The 20098-nt window shown below is 28.9% G+C and overlaps 1 protein-coding gene and 3 long non-coding RNA genes across 4 annotated transcripts; all 4 read right to left on the reverse strand.

Moving 5' to 3' along the window:
• Positions 1-5976: 5976 nt before the first annotated feature.
• LOC131941739 (uncharacterized) lies at positions 5977-11634 on the reverse strand. The gene is made up of 7 exons (XM_059301202.1): positions 11618-11634; positions 11560-11579; positions 11382-11474; positions 10469-10531; positions 10286-10321; positions 9377-9415; positions 5977-6104 (listed from the first exon to the last, which is right to left on the reverse strand). Exons 1-7 carry the CDS (start codon positions 11632-11634, stop codon positions 5977-5979), a joined length of 396 nt encoding a protein of 131 aa, XP_059157185.1.
• A 51-nt stretch (positions 11635-11685) lies between these two features.
• LOC131941732 (uncharacterized) lies at positions 11686-12288 on the reverse strand. Its single transcript, XR_009386670.1, has 3 exons — positions 12240-12288; positions 11926-11988; positions 11686-11749 (listed from the first exon to the last, which is right to left on the reverse strand). It is a non-coding gene; the product is annotated as an uncharacterized LOC131941732 (long non-coding RNA).
• A 139-nt stretch (positions 12289-12427) lies between these two features.
• Positions 12428-13989, reverse strand: LOC131941731 (uncharacterized). The gene is made up of 3 exons (XR_009386669.1): positions 13926-13989; positions 13660-13722; positions 12428-12490 (listed from the first exon to the last, which is right to left on the reverse strand). It is a non-coding gene; the product is annotated as an uncharacterized LOC131941731 (long non-coding RNA).
• Positions 13990-14086: 97 nt separating this feature from the next.
• On the reverse strand, positions 14087-14676 carry LOC131941733 (uncharacterized). The gene is made up of 3 exons (XR_009386671.1): positions 14618-14676; positions 14369-14396; positions 14087-14147 (listed from the first exon to the last, which is right to left on the reverse strand). It is a non-coding gene; the product is annotated as an uncharacterized LOC131941733 (long non-coding RNA).
• Between the last annotated feature and the right edge of the window lie 5422 nt (positions 14677-20098).

Raw genomic sequence — 20098 nt, forward strand, 5'->3', positions numbered from 1 at the left:
TTCTTCCATATTACAAAAAAAAAATTATAATTGGGACTATTTTTTTTTTCGTGACAGTTTGCCAGTAATTTGCGTGGCAGTAACTCTACTAATCCACCCGCGCTTAATCAACATAGTGAATTATCCCAGTTTGCCAAGCCGCCAACGTAATTGGCAGAACTCATGGAGTTTCTCTAAATGGTAGGAATACTTTTTTTTTCTATTAAAGATGGGGATACTTTTTAATACGTTTTTGAAAAAAGAGGGAAATACTTTTTATTTTGTTTTCCATAAACGGCATTATTTTGTTTTAGAAAATATTTTGGCTAATCTTTAAATTAATATCTCAAAACACCAGGAAGTCACTTGAATTGTGTCACAATAATAGATTTTTTCTGACTTAAAAAACGGAAGCCGACCTTATAGACAACCATCATTTCGGAAACAGATTTTCTATATTTGAAGTAATTCTAAGATGGCGCTAGATGGGGCACGTCCTACGAATTAATCCAGATGATATCGCAGAAATGGCGCTAAACTGGGCGCCTAAAGTAAAATAAAAGAAGCAGGGAAGGTCATGTGTGACGTGGGTGCGCACGGCAGGGAAGTATTTCGATCGCCCGGCTATCTCGCTAATGGACAAATGAGTCTGTTTAATTAAAGGATTTCTGTATATGTTTAGGTTAAGTCTGTATGCTGCTGTTTGCAATGTCTTTAGTAAAAGTAAAGTCCCCCTTCCTAACATGACTGTCTATGGAGCAAGTGAAGTAGAGATAATCTGTTTCTGTGACCTCGGTTTATGAAGGGACAGTGTGGTCAGCACTATGCCCAGTCGCCTTTACTTTACCAAGCATAAGTTAGGTACCCATCACAGCTAGGTGGACTCAGGGACGATGTACTGACTTAAACCCGGATTCGAACTCAAGACTTACGGGCTACCGCTCGGCCACTCCGTCCCTAGTAATGACTTAGATGTTATTATATTTCTAAAGCCTGCCATAGGTTTTTAGGCTAAATTTGAACTCATGACTTACGGGCTACCGCTAGGCCACTCCGTCCCTAGTAATGACTTAGATGTTATTATTTTTCTTAAACCTGCCATAGGTTTTTAGGCTAAATTTTGCTCACAGCTCCGAAACATCTCCACCCAGGGTTAAATAGATTTAGTTTTCTCAAGCGGAGTCTCGGTTGGGCTAATTGTAAATAAATTTCTGCATAATGTTAACATTTTCAAAGGATTTTTACTTTATATTTTGGACGTAATTGAATTTCCGCGGAATTTAACTTTTTACAACGTGATTGTTTTCGTGAAATAATCAGAATTCCGAATCCGGTAATTAAGGAAAACCCAGACTGACATTAAATTAAGCCGGAAATCAACGGCGAAGTCCTTAAATTTAGGCCGAGGTCAAATTAAAGCCACATTTGTAATTAACTCAACCTTGGCCTGTTGTAAACTTTGGCTGACATTTAAAACCGTTACGATAATCTCCTCATTAAACTGATGAAGCAAATTAGAGCGCGACACACTTCCAGTGCGAAAGCCATACTCGTAGAATCATTTCCGGAAGCTTGATTTTTTAATATATATTTTTGCTAACTTGACACAAGTGTCGGGGTCATCGATGCCATATCTTGTACACCACCACGAACTTTATTTGTGGGCGTTTTTCGATGGTCGTATATCTAATTAATACAGTTTATAAGATCAGAGTTTCTTCCAGTCATCTGGAAGCCAACCCCCCCTTAAATGTGTCTAATGCCCCACCCAGAACGAAATATAATTTATATAGAAAATATATTCTTTTACCAGTTTCCGCCCCCTCGAAAATTCTATGTGTGTGTGCGTATGTGTGTGTGTGTGTCTGTCTGTCTGTCTGTCTGTAAACACGATAACTTCAGTTCCATTACAGCTAGGCTGATGAAATTTCATATATAAGTATCATATCAAATTGGTAGATCAGTATAAGCTTTTCAGCTATTTCCGATAACCGGAAGTGCAATTTTTTGCTACTTTCAATTTTTTAAAAGCCTAAAACTTGTGTACTATTTCAGATAGATATGAAAAATTTCACATATAAGTAAAAGATCTAATTCTTTGCCTTCTGTCAAATTTTTAGTAATTTCCGTTGATCGGAAGTAGTAATTTATGCTATTTCTGATTTCTCAAAAAACGCATGTGAATTTATAAAGGACTAATAATATTCCGCACTATTATACACATTTTATTTGGCATTTGCTTGGAGCCCAATATATTTTTCTACGCGATTCTATTCTATTTTAAAAAGTTTAAGCAATTAAAAATGGATTAAAAATATTGTCTCTATCCCGAGTTGCCATCCCCCGTAGTGTAATATAAGAATATTCGAGGAAGTTTATGGGAGATCACTCCCGGTTTATTTACATTAGACAAAAGGTGTGATTACCAAATATATTAAACTTGAAATCAGACGTATAATACGCAAAAGGAAGTAAATATTTTACTCAGTAAAATTGAATTATATTTGTTTTCATACAATGCAATATGTAATCGTGTATGTCAAATGCCTCGTATTTCAAAAACTATTGACCACATTGAAATTAAAAGATGTGATTTTATCCGTACCAGATCCAAAAAAGCTACTCGTCTTGTTTTTTGTTATATGGTTTTGAAAACGAAAACGCATAGGCCTACATGACAAATTGTTAACAGCATAATGAAAGCAAATGCAATGAAAAAATATGGATTTATAAAGAGTAGTTACAATATGCTTAGGACATGAACCGACTCGAGCTTAGAGAAATTGTATGGTCTGGGTGCACTAAACGAAGCATATATTTAGTATGTAGTAGATAATTTAAATCTATACATCATCATCATTTACCTCGTCGTATAAAGGGATAGCGTAGTCACCACTATACCCAACCGCCTTTGTTTCCTTATCGTAAGGTAACCATCAGAGCTGGGTGGACTCAGGGACGTTTTACTGATTTAAACCCTAATTCGTACTCGAGGCTCGTGTTAGCAGTCTAGCTAACCCACGCCCCCCCCCCCAATCTTTACATAAACGTCCATAACTATATGATAAAATACTTATTTATGTATACCAAAGTAAAGTTGCATATCACTTTCTGTTTATTGAAACGACTGTCAACACATTGCATTTCAGGAAAAAGTCTTTTACACAATTATATTTGTCAGATACGATATATCTATGTATTACAAACATGAAATTTGAATATCTAATGTTAGCATGGAAAATATGTGATGCCAAATATATAAAGATTGTAAAGAATTTTGATTCTAAAAACATAATCATGTCAAAATTCCTAATACAATGAAACAAAAAAAAAACAAATAAGGCAAGCATTTATCTTAAAAAGCGATTTAGATAAACCAATATACGATGCGAAAAAAATGTGGCTGATACAGCATAATCATTTTTAAAATCGTGTTCTAAATAATGAGCGGACGGTGTATTCTTTTAAATAAAAAAAATTGGCACATGGGTGTTTACAAATGACGTTGTTGAGAGCAGGTGAGAAAATTATCCCTGGGGCCGTTTTTAGGTATGTGACAAATGTCTAACATTTTTAAAATGATTTATTCAATTATATTTTATTTAGGCTATACAATTTGTTTGTAAGAAAAAAAAACTGTATTTTGTTCTCAAACAAAATAGTCATTTTTGTAAGTTATTTTTTTAATTAGCATCCAGCAGTAGACTATTAATTTCCGCAAAATTATCCACTAAGCTTTTGCTTTACCGAATTATTATAACGATAACGCTAGATAGAAACTGCTTATATAGCTGAAGGCTCTTAATTCAGGGGAGATGAATCGTGATAGGCAAGCTTAGTCACTTGTGTGTTAGTTGTCTCCCATTAATATACTTTGCGGCAAAGAAATCAAAGTGTATCTTTAAGCAGGATAAACGACGCCTTACGACCGAACAATAACGTCCACCGATGTTAAGTAAATAGAAACTGGTCATCGACGCTCTTGTATAAAAAAATAACGACACACGCACTGGTCATAAATAAATACATTTTCTCTAGTGTGAATATTTTACAGCCCTAGGCCCTAGGTATGATGGTTCAGGATCTCCGAATATTTAACACTTGTTTATTTACACAGAGAAAACCCACCGCTGTGCACCTACGAGTACCATTGTTTAAAACAAAATGAAATATGAAATCTGAAAACGACTCATTAAATGTCGTTTAATTTCTTTTTACTTAAACGTTTACGAAGTATAGAGGAAGTATTATAACCGTGCAAAAACCAAAAAAAAAAAATCGAAATCGAGATTTTCACAAATCTTGACTTTTTACACTTTCCTGAGTCGAAAAAAAACCATAGTTTTGCAATTTTGCCCGTATGTCTGTGTGTGTATATGTAAGTATACGTCTATTTATGTATAGGTTGATGAAATTTCATTTATTAGATTTATATCAAATTTGTAGTTCTGTAGCAACTTTTCAGCAATTTACTGTTACCGGAAGTAGTACTTATTCTACTTTTGGTTTTTCAAAAGCCTATAACTTAAGTAATTTTTCAGATAGATAAAAGAAATTTCACATATAAATAAAAGATCTAATTTTCTGCCTTCTTTAAAATTTTGAGTACCTTCCGTGACGGAAGTAGTAATTAACCGTCATTTCCGATTTCTCAGAAAACGAAAATGAATTTAAAAAGAGCTAATAATATTCCACACTATTATACATAATAGCTGATGGTACCCGTTACATGTGAATTATAAGCTTATATATTTTTAATGTTATAAGTACTTGAAAAAAATAAATAAAATAGTTATTGGCGAAATCGCAGCACTAAACGTTGAGATATTAGTGAAAAAGCAAAGAAATAACTAAATAGCTAAAAATCCGGCACATTCAAAATAACAAAGGCTACCAATACTTATTAGAAAAACCAAATTATATACACTATTAGTCAACACAGAACCATATTAAATGCACTCACTGATCAATGGAATAAATGATTACGTTAAAACCCCGGCTGTTCAATGGTTTTATGATTTTTTTAAAAAGTAGTTTGCATTGCTTTTGGCCTAGAAAATTGTATACATATCATAGCGTACGTTTTAAAAAGTAGATCTATAGATCTAGATCTAAATCAAATTTGAATGAAATAGTACATTTCTTTATATTCTAAAATTGGAAGATGACGCCATTTACTTTCCGTAGGTTAAACATGTGACGTCACTGTTTTTTTGCGTTCTTGTCACAACTATAAACACTACTCCGGTTGCATAGTTAAAAATATGGTTCTACATACGAATATCCGTTTTATTTTATTTATCTTATTTAAATAAAATTTAGTTTATAGGCCTACATTTAAAAAATCCACCATATTATTTTCAACGAGTCCGTATCTTTAAGTTCTCTATATATCGCTTAACACACTGATCACAGTCTCAAAAATGTGGCTGACAGAGAGAGAGAGAGAGAGAGAGAGAGAGAGAGAGAGAGAGAGAGAGAGAGAGAAGTGCGCACATGGGTTTTATATATTAGGATATCGTTATATGTTAACTTTGTGCGTAATTTTTTTTTCTACGAGATTCTATTTTCAAAAAATGGATTAAAAATCATGTCTATATCCCGAGTTGATATCCCCTGTAGTTTTAAATAAGAATTTTCGAGAAAGTCTAGGGGAGATTACTCACGCTTTATTTATTATTTGCATGTAAAACTTTAAAATAGATTCCTATGGAATGTTAAACCCATAGTAACTCGTACATAACTATTTGAAGTATTTCAGCGGACGTGGATGGGTAGGCATTTTCAAAAACAAATATAAAACAATTTGGCATTTTTACGTAAAGCTGTCATACTAAATAAAATGTAATACCCTCTTAAACAGAAAGTAATTTATAAAAAGCTTAACTACAAAAGTTTCTTAACACAAAAAACGTGTTAATAATGTAAAAAAAAATGGAAACGACAAACTTTATAACATTGTTACATTTCTATACGGAAAGGTTAAATGTTTTCTTTTTAAAATTTGCAATCACCGTGCATGTAAAAATCACTGTTAGCAACTAAGTAGCATATTGACTGTTGCACGCGCACAAATCTATTAGTAACATCTAACATCTGAGGAGACAATAACATTGGGGGTGAGCCTGTTTGCATATACATTAACAGAATAATCAACTTGTAGAATGTTTAAGAAATCAGTATACGGTTCTCTTTATAAATTTTGGAATGTAAGGTTCTTAAGCTGATCTTAGCAAGGTACCAAATTATTAGCTGAAACCGCATCATGTAAGTGGGCAAGACAGACTCGTTGTAAGAAGAATACCAATGTATAATTGAATGGTTACGTTTTACGACAAGTTGTAAAAAATGTACAATGTTATGTACAATGTTAATTAAACAGTTCCAAGAAAATTAATTGTACAATATAAATGTAAGATATTTTAACTACATTGATTGTGAGAAAGATAAGATTTATCTCTCATTACAGTATATGTTTGTAGATTTAACAAAAAGTTAACAACAATGTATGAATTTAGAAACAGAAATCAGAAAACAGATGTGTCTACAGTTAGCTGATGTTTGGTGAACACATATATTTGCAAAAACAAAAACAAACATGTATATTAATACTATCCAAGGGTAAAACTGGGTTTAGCAAGTAAATGATAAACAAGTCAAAATCATAAAAAAAACAAAAATTTCGACAAATAGTAGGAACAAAAAAACAAAGAACCGAAAAAATCAGTACAAATAAATATATATAAATTTCTCTCTCTCTCTCTCTGTATATATATATATATATATATATATATATATATATATATATATATATATATATATATATATATATATATATATATATATATATATATATATATATATATATATATATATATATATATATATATATATATATATATGTATATATATATATATATAAACATATATATAAATGGTGACAGGACAAATGATCTCAGGACAAATGATCTCAGACAAAATATCTCAGACAAAATATCTCACGGACAAATGATCTCAGGACAAATGATCTCAAGGACAAATGATCTCACGGACAAAAGATACCAGGACAAAATATATCAGGACAAATGATACCATGGACAATTGATCTCAGACAAAATATCTCAGACAAAATATCTCACACCTAAATTTTAATAGTGTATTGGATGATTGTAGTTGTTCTGAACAGTTTTTTTATTGACTTTCTTATGGTTTTGTTTACTATGTTTAATATTGTTTACAGGCCTGTATAATTAGTGTAAGAAATATTTGCCGTATAAATTTGTCATATTGCACTTAACATTTTCAAATTAAGATTACAAATATAGTTTGCGAAGATTAAAGCATTTTTTTCGATAGACAGCGTAGGTGGGCTTGCCAAAAATGAGACAATCTTACCATGTCAGGTGGAAAAAACTAGATCAAAGGGAATGAAATAACAATAAAGAAACACCTTCGTATCAAGGTGGCCGCCCGCTTTGACCGCAGAGACATGCCTTATTGGAAAGACATCCGCCCTCGATGGATAATACAACTAGCCTCTAAAGTCAATAGTTATGCGTCGGTCACACCTTAGTGATCAGGTTACAAATGCTTAGTTAAACGACAGCGGTCATCGTGGAGCTAAGTTTGTCGTAGTGTGCATGCAAACAAAACAGTATTAGTGGTGATTTTGTTTCCTCGCTGAAAGGTTTTAGGACATTGTTTCTTGTGATTTTATGTGTATAAAAGCCAAAAGTAGAGCAGCAGGCAAAGAGATTTGCAAATGTGAAGTTAAAACATGTCGCGAAAGAGTTCACACAATAGATGATCACATAGTATTGGAGAGGTGTGATCATAACGATGTACTTGCCAGTAAAGAAACGTAAGCGTTATGTTTGTGTTGATGATACAATAAATAATAGTTTTACGTAACAAACCCGAAGACCCATTCACATTTTTGAAAAATATTTCGCGTGTTTTGAACATTAATGTTGTATAAATAACTTTATTTTTTTTATACATTATCATTTATCAAACCTTTCAGGCTAAAGGAGTAAGTTTTCTTTACATTTTTACTTTCAAATCAAATGCTTTTACAAAGGTTAAGTTTAATAAATCTTTTGATGTTTTGTTAAGTTTAACAAATTCATTTTATTCACAATTATTATGCGTAGAAAAGTGAACAAAACCATATTGTAGTCAATAAAGAAAATATGTTCAGATCAACTAAAATCATTCAAAAAACTATTAAAATTTTGCTGTGAGATATTTTGTCTGAGATATTTTGTCTGAGATCATTTGTCCATGATATCATTTGTTCTGATATATTTTGTCCTGGTATCTTTTGTCCGTGAGATCATTTGTCCTTGAGATCTTTTGTCCTGAGATCATTTGTCTTGAGATCATTTGTCCGTGAGATATTTTGTCTGAGATATTTTGTCTGAGATCATTTGTCCTGAGATCATTTGTCATGGAACCATATAAATATATATATACATATATATATATATATATATATATATGTATATATATATATATATATATATATATATATATATATATATATATATATATATATATATATACATATATATATATATATATATATATATATATATATATATATATATATATATATATATATATATATATGTATACAAGAATTGATATGGGTCTACAAAAACAATGTGAGCATAATAAAATCTTCAATGTGTAGCAACATGTGTATGTTATGATATAATAAAAAAATAAATGTGATTGAGCAGTAATTGAGATTTCATAACTGGCAATCTAAAAATAAACTAGTCAACAAACAATTTTTAAAAACAGGATCTAGCTCTAGGTTTCCGGAAGTTTTTCTGAGGATTGAAATTTGTAATTTCAATTAAGTATTATATATATATATATATATATATATATATATATATATATATATATATATATATATATATATATATATATACATATATATGTATGTATGTATGTGTGTATGTATGTCTGTGTATGTATTAGTATAAGATTGTGTTTATTTTAATTAAATTTACATCGTTTAAAATTCGAAATCATTATCTGAAGAAAATAATGTTTATATATACATAGTTTCTCGTGATACGAATTTAAATTAAATTAGTTTCGTAAGTCTGCTCGTGTCTAATATCAGCTATAAATCAAATTTCCTTAATGAAAATAATTTAAACATTATTTAATTCTTTATGGACCCCAAAATGGCACTCTAGTTGTTTTTAAATAAGAAATCATTATTTATAAAAGATAAAATGTTTAAAAAAATATATAATGCAAAAAAATATTCATAAGTTATCAAGCTTCCTAAATGTTGTTAACTTTGAAAATGTCGAGGTAAAGGTACCACTTTTGTTAAAATAATATGGCAATATGGTAAACAAAATACATAATTTACCTTCAAACGTACTTGGATCTTGGATAGTACTAACACCTGCTAGTTTTAGAAAACAGTTTGTGTTATTATTTGAAAGCAACTGTGGACTGGCTGTGTGAAAGAGTCCCAGAAAATTTTAAGTAAAATAATTAATGCATTAATTCACATTAAACGGCAAAATATCAGGACTCGTTATAAATCTCGGTCTCTCTCCCTTACATTTCAAAATCGCGTTGGCAAGGAAAAGATATAAGTTTTTGAACTACATTACTACTACATTACTACTATTGTACTCTTCATTAAACATAATTTAACATTCATTGTTTAAGCTATTCTACATCCTGTTAATCGTTAATGATTTTAGGATAGGTGTAGTGTTTGTAAAAGTGAAATCGATAAGGATATGGGTTGGGAAACGGTAAAGATAATTATATAGATTATGATTAAACTAGATGTTCGTGATTAAAGTAAGGATTTGTATCTGGCTGGATAAGATTATGGATAAAGATAGGTACTGATATGTTATGTATTTTAAAAATGGTTGATTACCCTTCGAGTTGTTTCAGGAATATGATTTTCGATCGCTTGTTGGTATTAAACGGAAATAATGATAAAATCTAATTCACTTTCATTGTGCGGATTTTATCGTAATGCTTGTGAGTCAGTTCTTTATTAGAAGTTATATATGATGTTAGTATTCTGAAAGAGGGACACCTAAATATATGTTGTATATTACTGTAGATTTTGCACTATGAAACTATTACATTTTAAACTAAACATTTATCTAGATCATTTTAAAAAACAACAGAAAATTAGATTTTTTTTACTGTTTGAAACAGTTGTAGTAGTAATTAATATCTACAATCTACTTTAAGCAACGTTTACACTAAAAACTGTAAATTTGCTTAAAAATGCAATAGTTAAGCTTACCTGTAGAAAAATACATAGCACGTCTACGTAATGTATCTAAAAAAACGGAAAAATGTACTTTTATCTTATATAGACGTTAATATAGTTTTTTATTTTGTAAACGCATTATTCTTTTTTTATTTAAAATAATTTGTTTTTAAAATATAAGAAGAAGTGTTATAGAAATGTAATTTGCTTCCTTACAACAGTTTTCTTTCTTTTGAGACTCAGATTCTTCTATACTGTTTGGTTCGTCTTCCAAAATACCTGGAATGGAAAAAAATAGGTACTTTTATATAAAAAAAAAAAATAAAAAAAAATAAAAAATAAAAAAATATATATATATATATATATATATATATATATTTATATATATGTGTGTGTGTAAGTATATAAATATATATATATATATATATATATATATATATATATATATATATATATATATATATATATATATTATGTATTAGTAGTTTGTACAATTATTCTTTGGATTAGAAATAGTAGTAGTAGGTTAATAGAAAAAGTAGTGTTTCAGCAGTAGAAATGCTATTATTATTTTCAGTTTGTTAATTAGTATCATCTTTATAATTATCTTATTACAAGTAACAAATAAAGTAAATATTTTTATTTAGACGTAGCAATCTGTTAGGCATATAAAAAGGGTATATATCTTTTGACACTGGCATATCAGTATTGTGAAGTTAGCACTATGCCAAGCTTCTATATTATCTCTAACGTAAGTCAGGTACCCATCAGAGCTGGGTAGACTCACGGACGTCCGACAGTCACAAGTCCGTATCGAGGTGCGAACTCGAGACTTTGAGGCAAGCTCTAACATTCGACAATGTCGTTCTTTTTATGCTCTTTACGATAATTGCTATTTGTTAACAAAAAGTCCCATTTAGTGCATTTTATAATATCGAATAAAACATTTGGTAGCCTTAAAGAAGTGAAATATAAAATCTTTAATATCTAATAGCAAAACCTGTAAGCAGATAGCATACCTCTATCATTAGTCAAAAATGCGTTCTCTAGATTTTGTAAAATTGCTGTGTAAATAATTATGCAAAAATATCAAAAATGTAATTTATGCATCTTGTATTTTAATACATACCTCTTTCTTTTCTGAGATCAACAATGTGGTTTGGTAATTCTTCTACAATCAAAAAATAAAATTTAAAGTGATTTACAAATAGATTCAAAAGAACTAAAAAGTATTCTTATCATTTTTAACAAAATTAAATGAATAATATACATTTACTGATTTGATGTAATATTGAAATACCTAGAACATGTTACATTTGTAATGTTTCTCTTTTTTTCTTAAATTTTTTTTTTTCTTTTGTAAGCAATAAATGTAAATGCATTATGTAAAAAGGGTTTTTAAAAGTGTAAAGCCGCAGGTTAGGTAAATCTTATCACAAACAAATGAGAATTGTTCAGCTGTTTTATCTTTCTCTAAAAGCTGCTTTTTATATGATTCTGTATAAATAAACTCATTTTAAATATTTTTATTTAATTTCAGTTTTAGAACATGTTTTATTTAAATATATTTTTCTTTTTTAAACACATATTTTCTGTTATAAGCAACCAATGTAAATGCAATGATAGAAAAATAATTTATTAAAAGTATAAAACATATGTTAGGCAAGTCTTACCGCAAATCACAGACAATTGTTCAAATCGTTTATCTGATTCCAAAAGCTTCTTTTTATATGATTCTGTATAAATCAATAAATGTTAAATATTTTTATTTTATTTCAACTCTGTGTTTAAAAAAACACAATCAATAGCTATGATTTTCGTTCTGGAAAAGATTCCAAACCATTTTACTTTAACTCATGTTAAAATTGTAATATAGAGTAAACATGAATTTCCATTTGAATTTGTTTATATTTTGATATGGAATAATTCGAATCCGTGTTTTATAAAAAAAAAATCTTCTAAGTAAATTCATTATAAATACATGTACCTGTCTCGTTTCGAGACGATGTTAGTATATCGCAAAGTTGATCATTTTCTTCATTCAGCTTTTCTGAAGTTATTCAAGAAACAAAAGGAAAAGTTTAGCTTGTGTACGTTGATTCAATGAAAGTATTACATAATAGTATACATTAAACGGCATGCGCTTACATAGTTTAATATAAATATATATATTACCTATTTGCTCTAAAAGTTGATTGGCTGTGTCTTGTAATTTTATTTTGTCTTCTGTCAGCCTATCTGTGATATATATATATATATATATATATATATATATATATATATATATATATATATATATATATATATATATATATATATATATATATATATATATATATATATATATATATATATATATATATATATATATATATATATATATATATATATAACCCTAAATCAGAGTTTCTTCCAGGCATCTCTTCGGGGGGTGGGGGGTGGGTGGGAGGAGGGGAGGGGAGGGGAGGGGGGGGGGGCGGAGCCCTGCCGAAGAAAGTCTACCGACCCCCCCCCCCTCCGAAATGGAATTTAAATAGAAAATATGTACTTTTAACAGTGTCCACTCCCCACCCCGAAATTTTAGTCCGCACCCCTCCCCCCCCCCCACGAAAATTCCAAGAGCCCCCCCCCCCCCCACCCACCACAGGGAGATAAAAGTCTGGAGGAAACACTGCCCTAAATACACAATTTTAACGTACAAAATAACATTTGTACTAATAATAGGGCTTACATTGAATACAAGAAATGGCGTTTTAAAAAAGTAATGATAGATAGTGATAGATTTAATTACTATAGATACATTATACCAGGGGTTCCCAACCCCGTGCCCGCGGGCGCCATGGCGCCCGCCGAACGATTCGTATGTGCCCGCCTCTCACTATTTGACAGAGACAGAATTTTTTTCATAAACATTATTGAAAGGTTGAAGGGGATGGAAATAATCGAAAACTTGAGGGGGGTGTAAATCGAAAATTTGAGGGGGGGAGGGGTGCAAATCGAAAGTTTGAGGGGGGGGGGGGTGCAAATCGAAAGTTTGAAAGGGGGGGGTGCAAATCGAAAGTTTTGTCCCCGGGTGACGGGAAGGGTCGCTACGCCTCTGGAAGGAGTTTGTCTATTTAAAATAGGTGGTTCCCGCCACCCTACCGATATTTTAGAATGTGCTCTAGAGTAAAAAAAGGTTGGGAACCCCTGCATTATACAGTCAAATGTTTGCAGTTTCTGAACAAACACACTTCTGATAACGTGGTCTTTCATTTACAAATTTAAATAATCACACACGAGAAGTAAAATTCAATATTTTTAGCGTCGACTAAAACTAGTGTTAAATAGTTTGATACATTTAGGGACAGTAATCCATGGTCTAAACGCGTATTTCCGCGTTGTAGGAATGTAATATGGTTGCTTACAACAGTCAGCTTTCCGTTGTGATTCCAATTCTTCTATATACTTTTTCTCGTTTGCCAAAATACCTGGTAAGAAAAATAAATATAGGTATATAGGCTATATATATATATATATATATATATATATATATATATATATATATATATATATATATATATATATATATATATATATATATATATATATATATATATATATATATGTATGTATGTATGTATGTTTGTATATATATAAACATAAGTTAATAATTTATGCAGATTGCACTTACTTTTATCAGTAGTTAACTGAGATACATTTTTTTGTAAATGTAAATTTTCTTGTACCAAAGTATCTGCAAAAATATATAAATACGATCATCAAAGAAAATAGTGGTGCATTATTATATATGTAATTTTTTATTTTCTTTGTTTTAGTGCATAATTTTACCAAAACTTACCATTTAGTGCTTTCAATTTTGAGATCTTTAATGTTAGAAATTGTTTGTCGTAATCTTTAATCAAGAGAAAAAATAGCATTTATTATAAATCAATTAGGCAAGATAAGTAACGGTATAAAGAATATTATTCTTCATTAAAAAAAAATAATATCAACAACTATTTTTTTAAATATTAATTATTCTGAAATTTAAATGTACAGGTAACATGTTTGTGTGTATTTATACTTATAATATTGATTGTATGGGTTTTTTAAATGAAAGATCAAAAGGAATACCTGACTGCATTTCATTTCTTCTTGTACCCTTTAATTAAAAATATACGTAGAAAGAAATCAAAATGAATTAATATAACAACACATACGAATTGTATGTTCAAAAGTAGTGCACTAGGTAATATTAATAACAAGCTTTTGTGTAATAATGCACTAAGTATATGAGAAGTATATTTTGAGAAGTAAAAGATTACGAATTTTGAGACAACTGTGGGTTCAATCTGTTGTCGATTGGCTAAGCCTACTACCTACCCTGCGCTTGGGATGGATCTTCTCGTCCAATATTTTCTTTTTGCAACATTCTGCATTAAATTTAAAATAAATCATATCAAAAAACAATATGCACATATATTTTCTAAGGCATTTTCAATGTTCATTTGATTTCAAAGCTATGCCTATTAGAAAGTTAAGTATGAGATTATCCGTACATAAGGTAACAGACGTCGGATGAATGGAGGCGGTGAGCTTCATTTTGTGTGGGGGGGGGGGTGTTCAGATAGTTTGACGTCACAATTTTGCATTTTTAAAAAGCAATGTTAAAAACTGCATTTTATCCGTTATTTTGCGTTTTATAAAGTTATTTTAATAAATAATTTAGAATAAAAATTGAATATACGATTAAGAAATACCCTGTTGACCGAGGTCAGTCAATATTTCAGAACAAAATCAGATACTCATTAACTTCTATTCATTGTTTTAAAATAAAATCTCTAAAAAACATTGCTTAAAATAAATTACGATGCATCTTTAAGCTTTTAAATAATCTCGATGTACTGCAATACTTAAACGTGCTGTGAATGTTGGAATTACCTTTAATCATCTCCATTTCTTCAGCCACATGATCCAGCTTATCGCTCTTGTCTCGCAGCACATTTATAAAGCAATCGAACCATCCCTTATACCTAGACGCACTATCAAGCAGTGACGAAGCTCCAACTACTTCTCCTTTATTCTGATTCTCAGCCAGGATCTTACTCTGCGCAAAATGTTATATATATATATATATATATATATATATATATATATATATATATATATATATATATATATATATAAGCACACTGGGTGATGTTTGTTTTTTTACTCACGCCTATTAAATCGGGTACTTGTAAGTATAATGCAGAGGAAATTATTCTTGACAAACTTTACTGTTAACTATTTTTACCGGGAAAATTAGAGTCATTTCGATAATCGACTTTAAAATGACCGAAAATTAACCTAGAGTTACCGCGACCTTATATAAACTATACATTTTTTTATGTGTTTGATTTAGATCGCTCACTTGCAGACGCGACAAAAAGTTGACATTTGGTTTGGAGATATGCATGCTGTAAGTACATGGAAAAATACCAGGTTCTCAGGGATTAACAATTGAACACTTTTACTCCTCAATTTTAATAGTTCAATAGACGCAACATGGTCAGGAAATTATAGTTTTAATTTTTCCCACAAAAATAAACGGAGAAAACATATACACGAAACGATTTTCAAATAGATTGGATCAACGCCTAGCCTATAACCGCTAGTACATAGGCCTATATATATATATATATATATATATATATATATATATATATATATATATATATATATATATACATTTTTTTGCTTGTATATGTATATATCGCTTTTGTTTTAACTTAATTTTTCACCTTTTTCGGGTAATTTCTTCTATTTTGTTTCTAATCCATCGAAGTGTAGCAGACACAAATTTTGGACGTATCTCTTATATTTATTATTGAGCACTATTGTATCGCTTGGTTCGTTTTGCCTTGCCACGATTCAGTTTCGAGATAATGTGTTAATCTAATTACAAAGCGTTATTTGTAGGACAGATTACTTGTTTACATGCACAGTGTTTGCTAGTGTATGTTTGTTTTCCATATTGTGTCGATTTCCAGAAACTCATGTAAATCTGTGTTATGTAAGATTGTACACAAATTACGCCTTGAGAACGGCATCATCCCAGAAAGTAGAAAAGCTGTACGAAAACAATTTATCATTGGGGAAAAGGGCTAACCTCTGCGACTATCATAAGGATATATATATATATATATATATATATATATATATATATATATATATATATATATATATGTACAATATTGCTAATATATGACTTTAAGAATTACAGTAGATATGAACTTACTTTGTCTGCATCTGTAAGAATATTTGAATCATACGCTTGAATAATGTGAATGACACTATCAACCCTTACATACTGCTGAAAAAGTTGATGCAACTGTGCTTTTGCTAATTTTAAAAACATTGGATCCGTAGTAACGTCTTCCATGATCAGTTATTGATAATAAGAAGAGAGTTGTTTTCTGAAAACTATGAAACTGGATTTTATCTATATTACATTTTAAAATACTAATATCTACACAGTATTTTTTAAATATCTCAAAACTGTGTAAAGTATATTCAAAAGTATTTCTTTCATGCGTTAATTTTAAATAATTGTTGTTAAAAGCAAAATAAGTAACTATGCCGCTTATTAGACTTTATGTTTTAACCAATAAGCGAATTTTTCAATTCTGTAGAATTAAATATTTAAATGTTCAATATTTATGTTAATTTGACTTAATATCGCGTTTTTATTATTCGAATTTAAGCCCCTATAACTGTTTCTTTATTTTCGCAAATTTAAGCTGTTTTTTTTCTTATTTTGTAGCATTAATAAAAACAACTAAGCTAAATTTAATTTAAGAAAAAAATAAAAAGAAAGGCATATTCGAATGTAAAAACACATTTTTAATTATGCCAACAGGAAAGTGTTTATGGTTGTGACAAGAACGCAAAAAACAATAAAGTCACACGTCATATGTTTAAACTACGTAAAGTACACAACACTAAAGCGTCATCTTCCAATTTTAGAATATGAAGAAATGCACTATTTCATTCAAATTTGAGTTAGATCTATACATTTTCTCAGTGTGTATACTATTTTCTCGGCCAAAACGAATACGACTTGCTTTAGAAAATAACATAAATAGGCCTACCATTGAAAAGACGGGTTTTCAACGAAATCGTTTTAATCAGTGTGTGCATATAATTTGGTTTTAATTTTTCCTATAGGTATCGGTAGCCTATGTTAGCTTAAATGTGTCAGATTTTTAGCTATTTAGTTATTTCTTTGCTTTGTCACTAGTATCCTTAAGCCTGTAATTAAACACATTACGTTTTGACCAATAACTATTTTATAAATTATTTTTCTCTAAAAAGTATAAGATTTACAATATATAGACCTATCATTCACGTGTAACCGATGGCTAGTTGTGTTAAGAAGCAGCAACTAATATAAACACAGGAATTAAAAAAACAATCTTATTCTGGCATGTTCATAACGTGTTCCATCTTCAATGGCTAAGGCTAAAAAAACAAGTAGATCAATATTGAGATCGTTGAATTCCAATTAAAATAATAATTGTACTTCAACGTATTAACCAAGTTACCTTGGAGGAAATTAACATAAAATGCATAATATATAAATATAAAACAATCAATACAAAAACTAAACAGAGCAAGAATAAATGTTTTAGCAAATATAATTCGATTATGACAACAAGACATTTAACAGAGCACAATGGATATTTTGAATTTAAACTGATCGGCCTATAGACATTCATTTTAATTTATAACGAAACACAAATTTAAGAAATAGTAATATAACAATTTAAGACTACGCCTTACAGATATAAAAAAATAACTGCGTGTTTAATTCTTGCATAACCTATCCTCAGTTATCGTACTTCGAGCTATATATTTCATTGTAACACGTCTATGGGCCTACTAGCTAAATAAACAAACTTACATCTGAACAGTGTAAGGCAGTACAAGTTGATGTTTTATTTGCAGTGCTTGTGTATATATTGCATTTGTAAAGGTCCAACAAGGTTCGCATAATTCTTATGTGTGTCAACTCTGACAATAAATTTAATTGGTAGAGCTGTAGAAAAAAATCTTTTGATATTTGATTACATTGGCCTATTTATTGTACAAGGAACATTATTTATATCCTTCGGTGTATATTTGACGTACCACTACCAGTTATACTATTACGACGAACGGAAGGGTAATTAGTAGGCCTTGTCGTAGTAACACATTCATATCATGAATTATTTTTGTTGGTTTACAAGAATCTTTGCTTTTAAGTTGTAACTAAACCGTTTTTTTTTTGTAATTTTTTTCCTTAGGGGATAAGATGACCGTCTCCTCTCTCTCTCTTTCTCTCTGTATATATATATATATATATATATATATATATATATATATATATATATATATATATATATATATATATACACCCACACACACACATATATATATATATATATATATATATATATATATATATATATATATATATATATATATATATATATATATATATCGTAAAGTATTTTTTAAAAATTCTTGGATCATTATTAAAATACATTTAAACTGTCCACAAATTCGCAACTTTAAGGCTAAGTTAGACATTGTTTTGCTGCTTGTAGCATAACTGCATATTAAATAAGTCTTTATGAATTTAAAATCTAAAGCGTACCTAAATTGTTTTGCTTCGTTTACATATTATTTCATTTTGTAATTACCTGGTATCATAAGAAACTTGTTTTTTTTCCTTTAATAACCAGAAATGTTTATACCAGAAATATTACTGCAACGCAATAACCACTAGTATAGTGGAAAAACCCGATGAATAATTTGGTTCACAGTTTCAAATTAGGAATTTCCGTTTTATCAGGGGTTTTTTTTTAGTGATAAGAAAATATAAATCTACAAAAAAAAAATATGCATAATTTTACTTCTAGATACAAATGCCCTTTCGATTTCTCTTTTTAATTTTTATGTGTATATATATAAATATATATATATATATATATATATATATATATATATATATATATATATATATATATATATATATATATATATACATATATATATATATATACATATATATATATATATATACATATATATATATAAATCATATATATATATATGCATATTTGTATATGCTAACAATACACATATATATACATATATATATATATATATATATATATATATATAAATCATATATATATATGCATATTTGTATATGCTAACAATACATATATATATATATATATATATATATATATATATATATATATATATATATATATATATATATGAGTGGGTTGCTTGAAGAATATATATATATATATATGTATATATATATATATATATATATATATATATATATATATATATATATATATATATATATATATATATATATATATATATATATATATATATATATATATGTATATATATGTCTGTATTGTATATATGCATACATGTATATATATATAAATATATATATATATATATATATATATATATAAATATATATATATATATATATATATATATATATATATATATATATATATATATATATATATATATATATATGTATGTATATATATATATATATATATATATATATATATATATATATATATATGTGTGTATATATATAAATATGTATGGTTATTTTTATAAATTTTTTTTAATTTGAATATGTATATAATGCGTCTTCTATAGACAAGCCGCTCTCCCTACCTACACCAAAAACCTGCTTATGCCCTTGGTGGTAGAGGTCCCAGGTCTTTAATGTACTGATGCCCTCGTATGATCTGTTACACCACTGCTCTAGTGTTTAGTAAATAAATCTGT

Source organism: Physella acuta, unplaced genomic scaffold, assembly GCF_028476545.2.
Source record: "Physella acuta isolate Inbredline_101_S28 unplaced genomic scaffold, ASM2847654v3 ptg000371l, whole genome shotgun sequence".
Classification (NCBI taxonomy): domain Eukaryota; kingdom Metazoa; phylum Mollusca; class Gastropoda; family Physidae; genus Physella; species Physella acuta.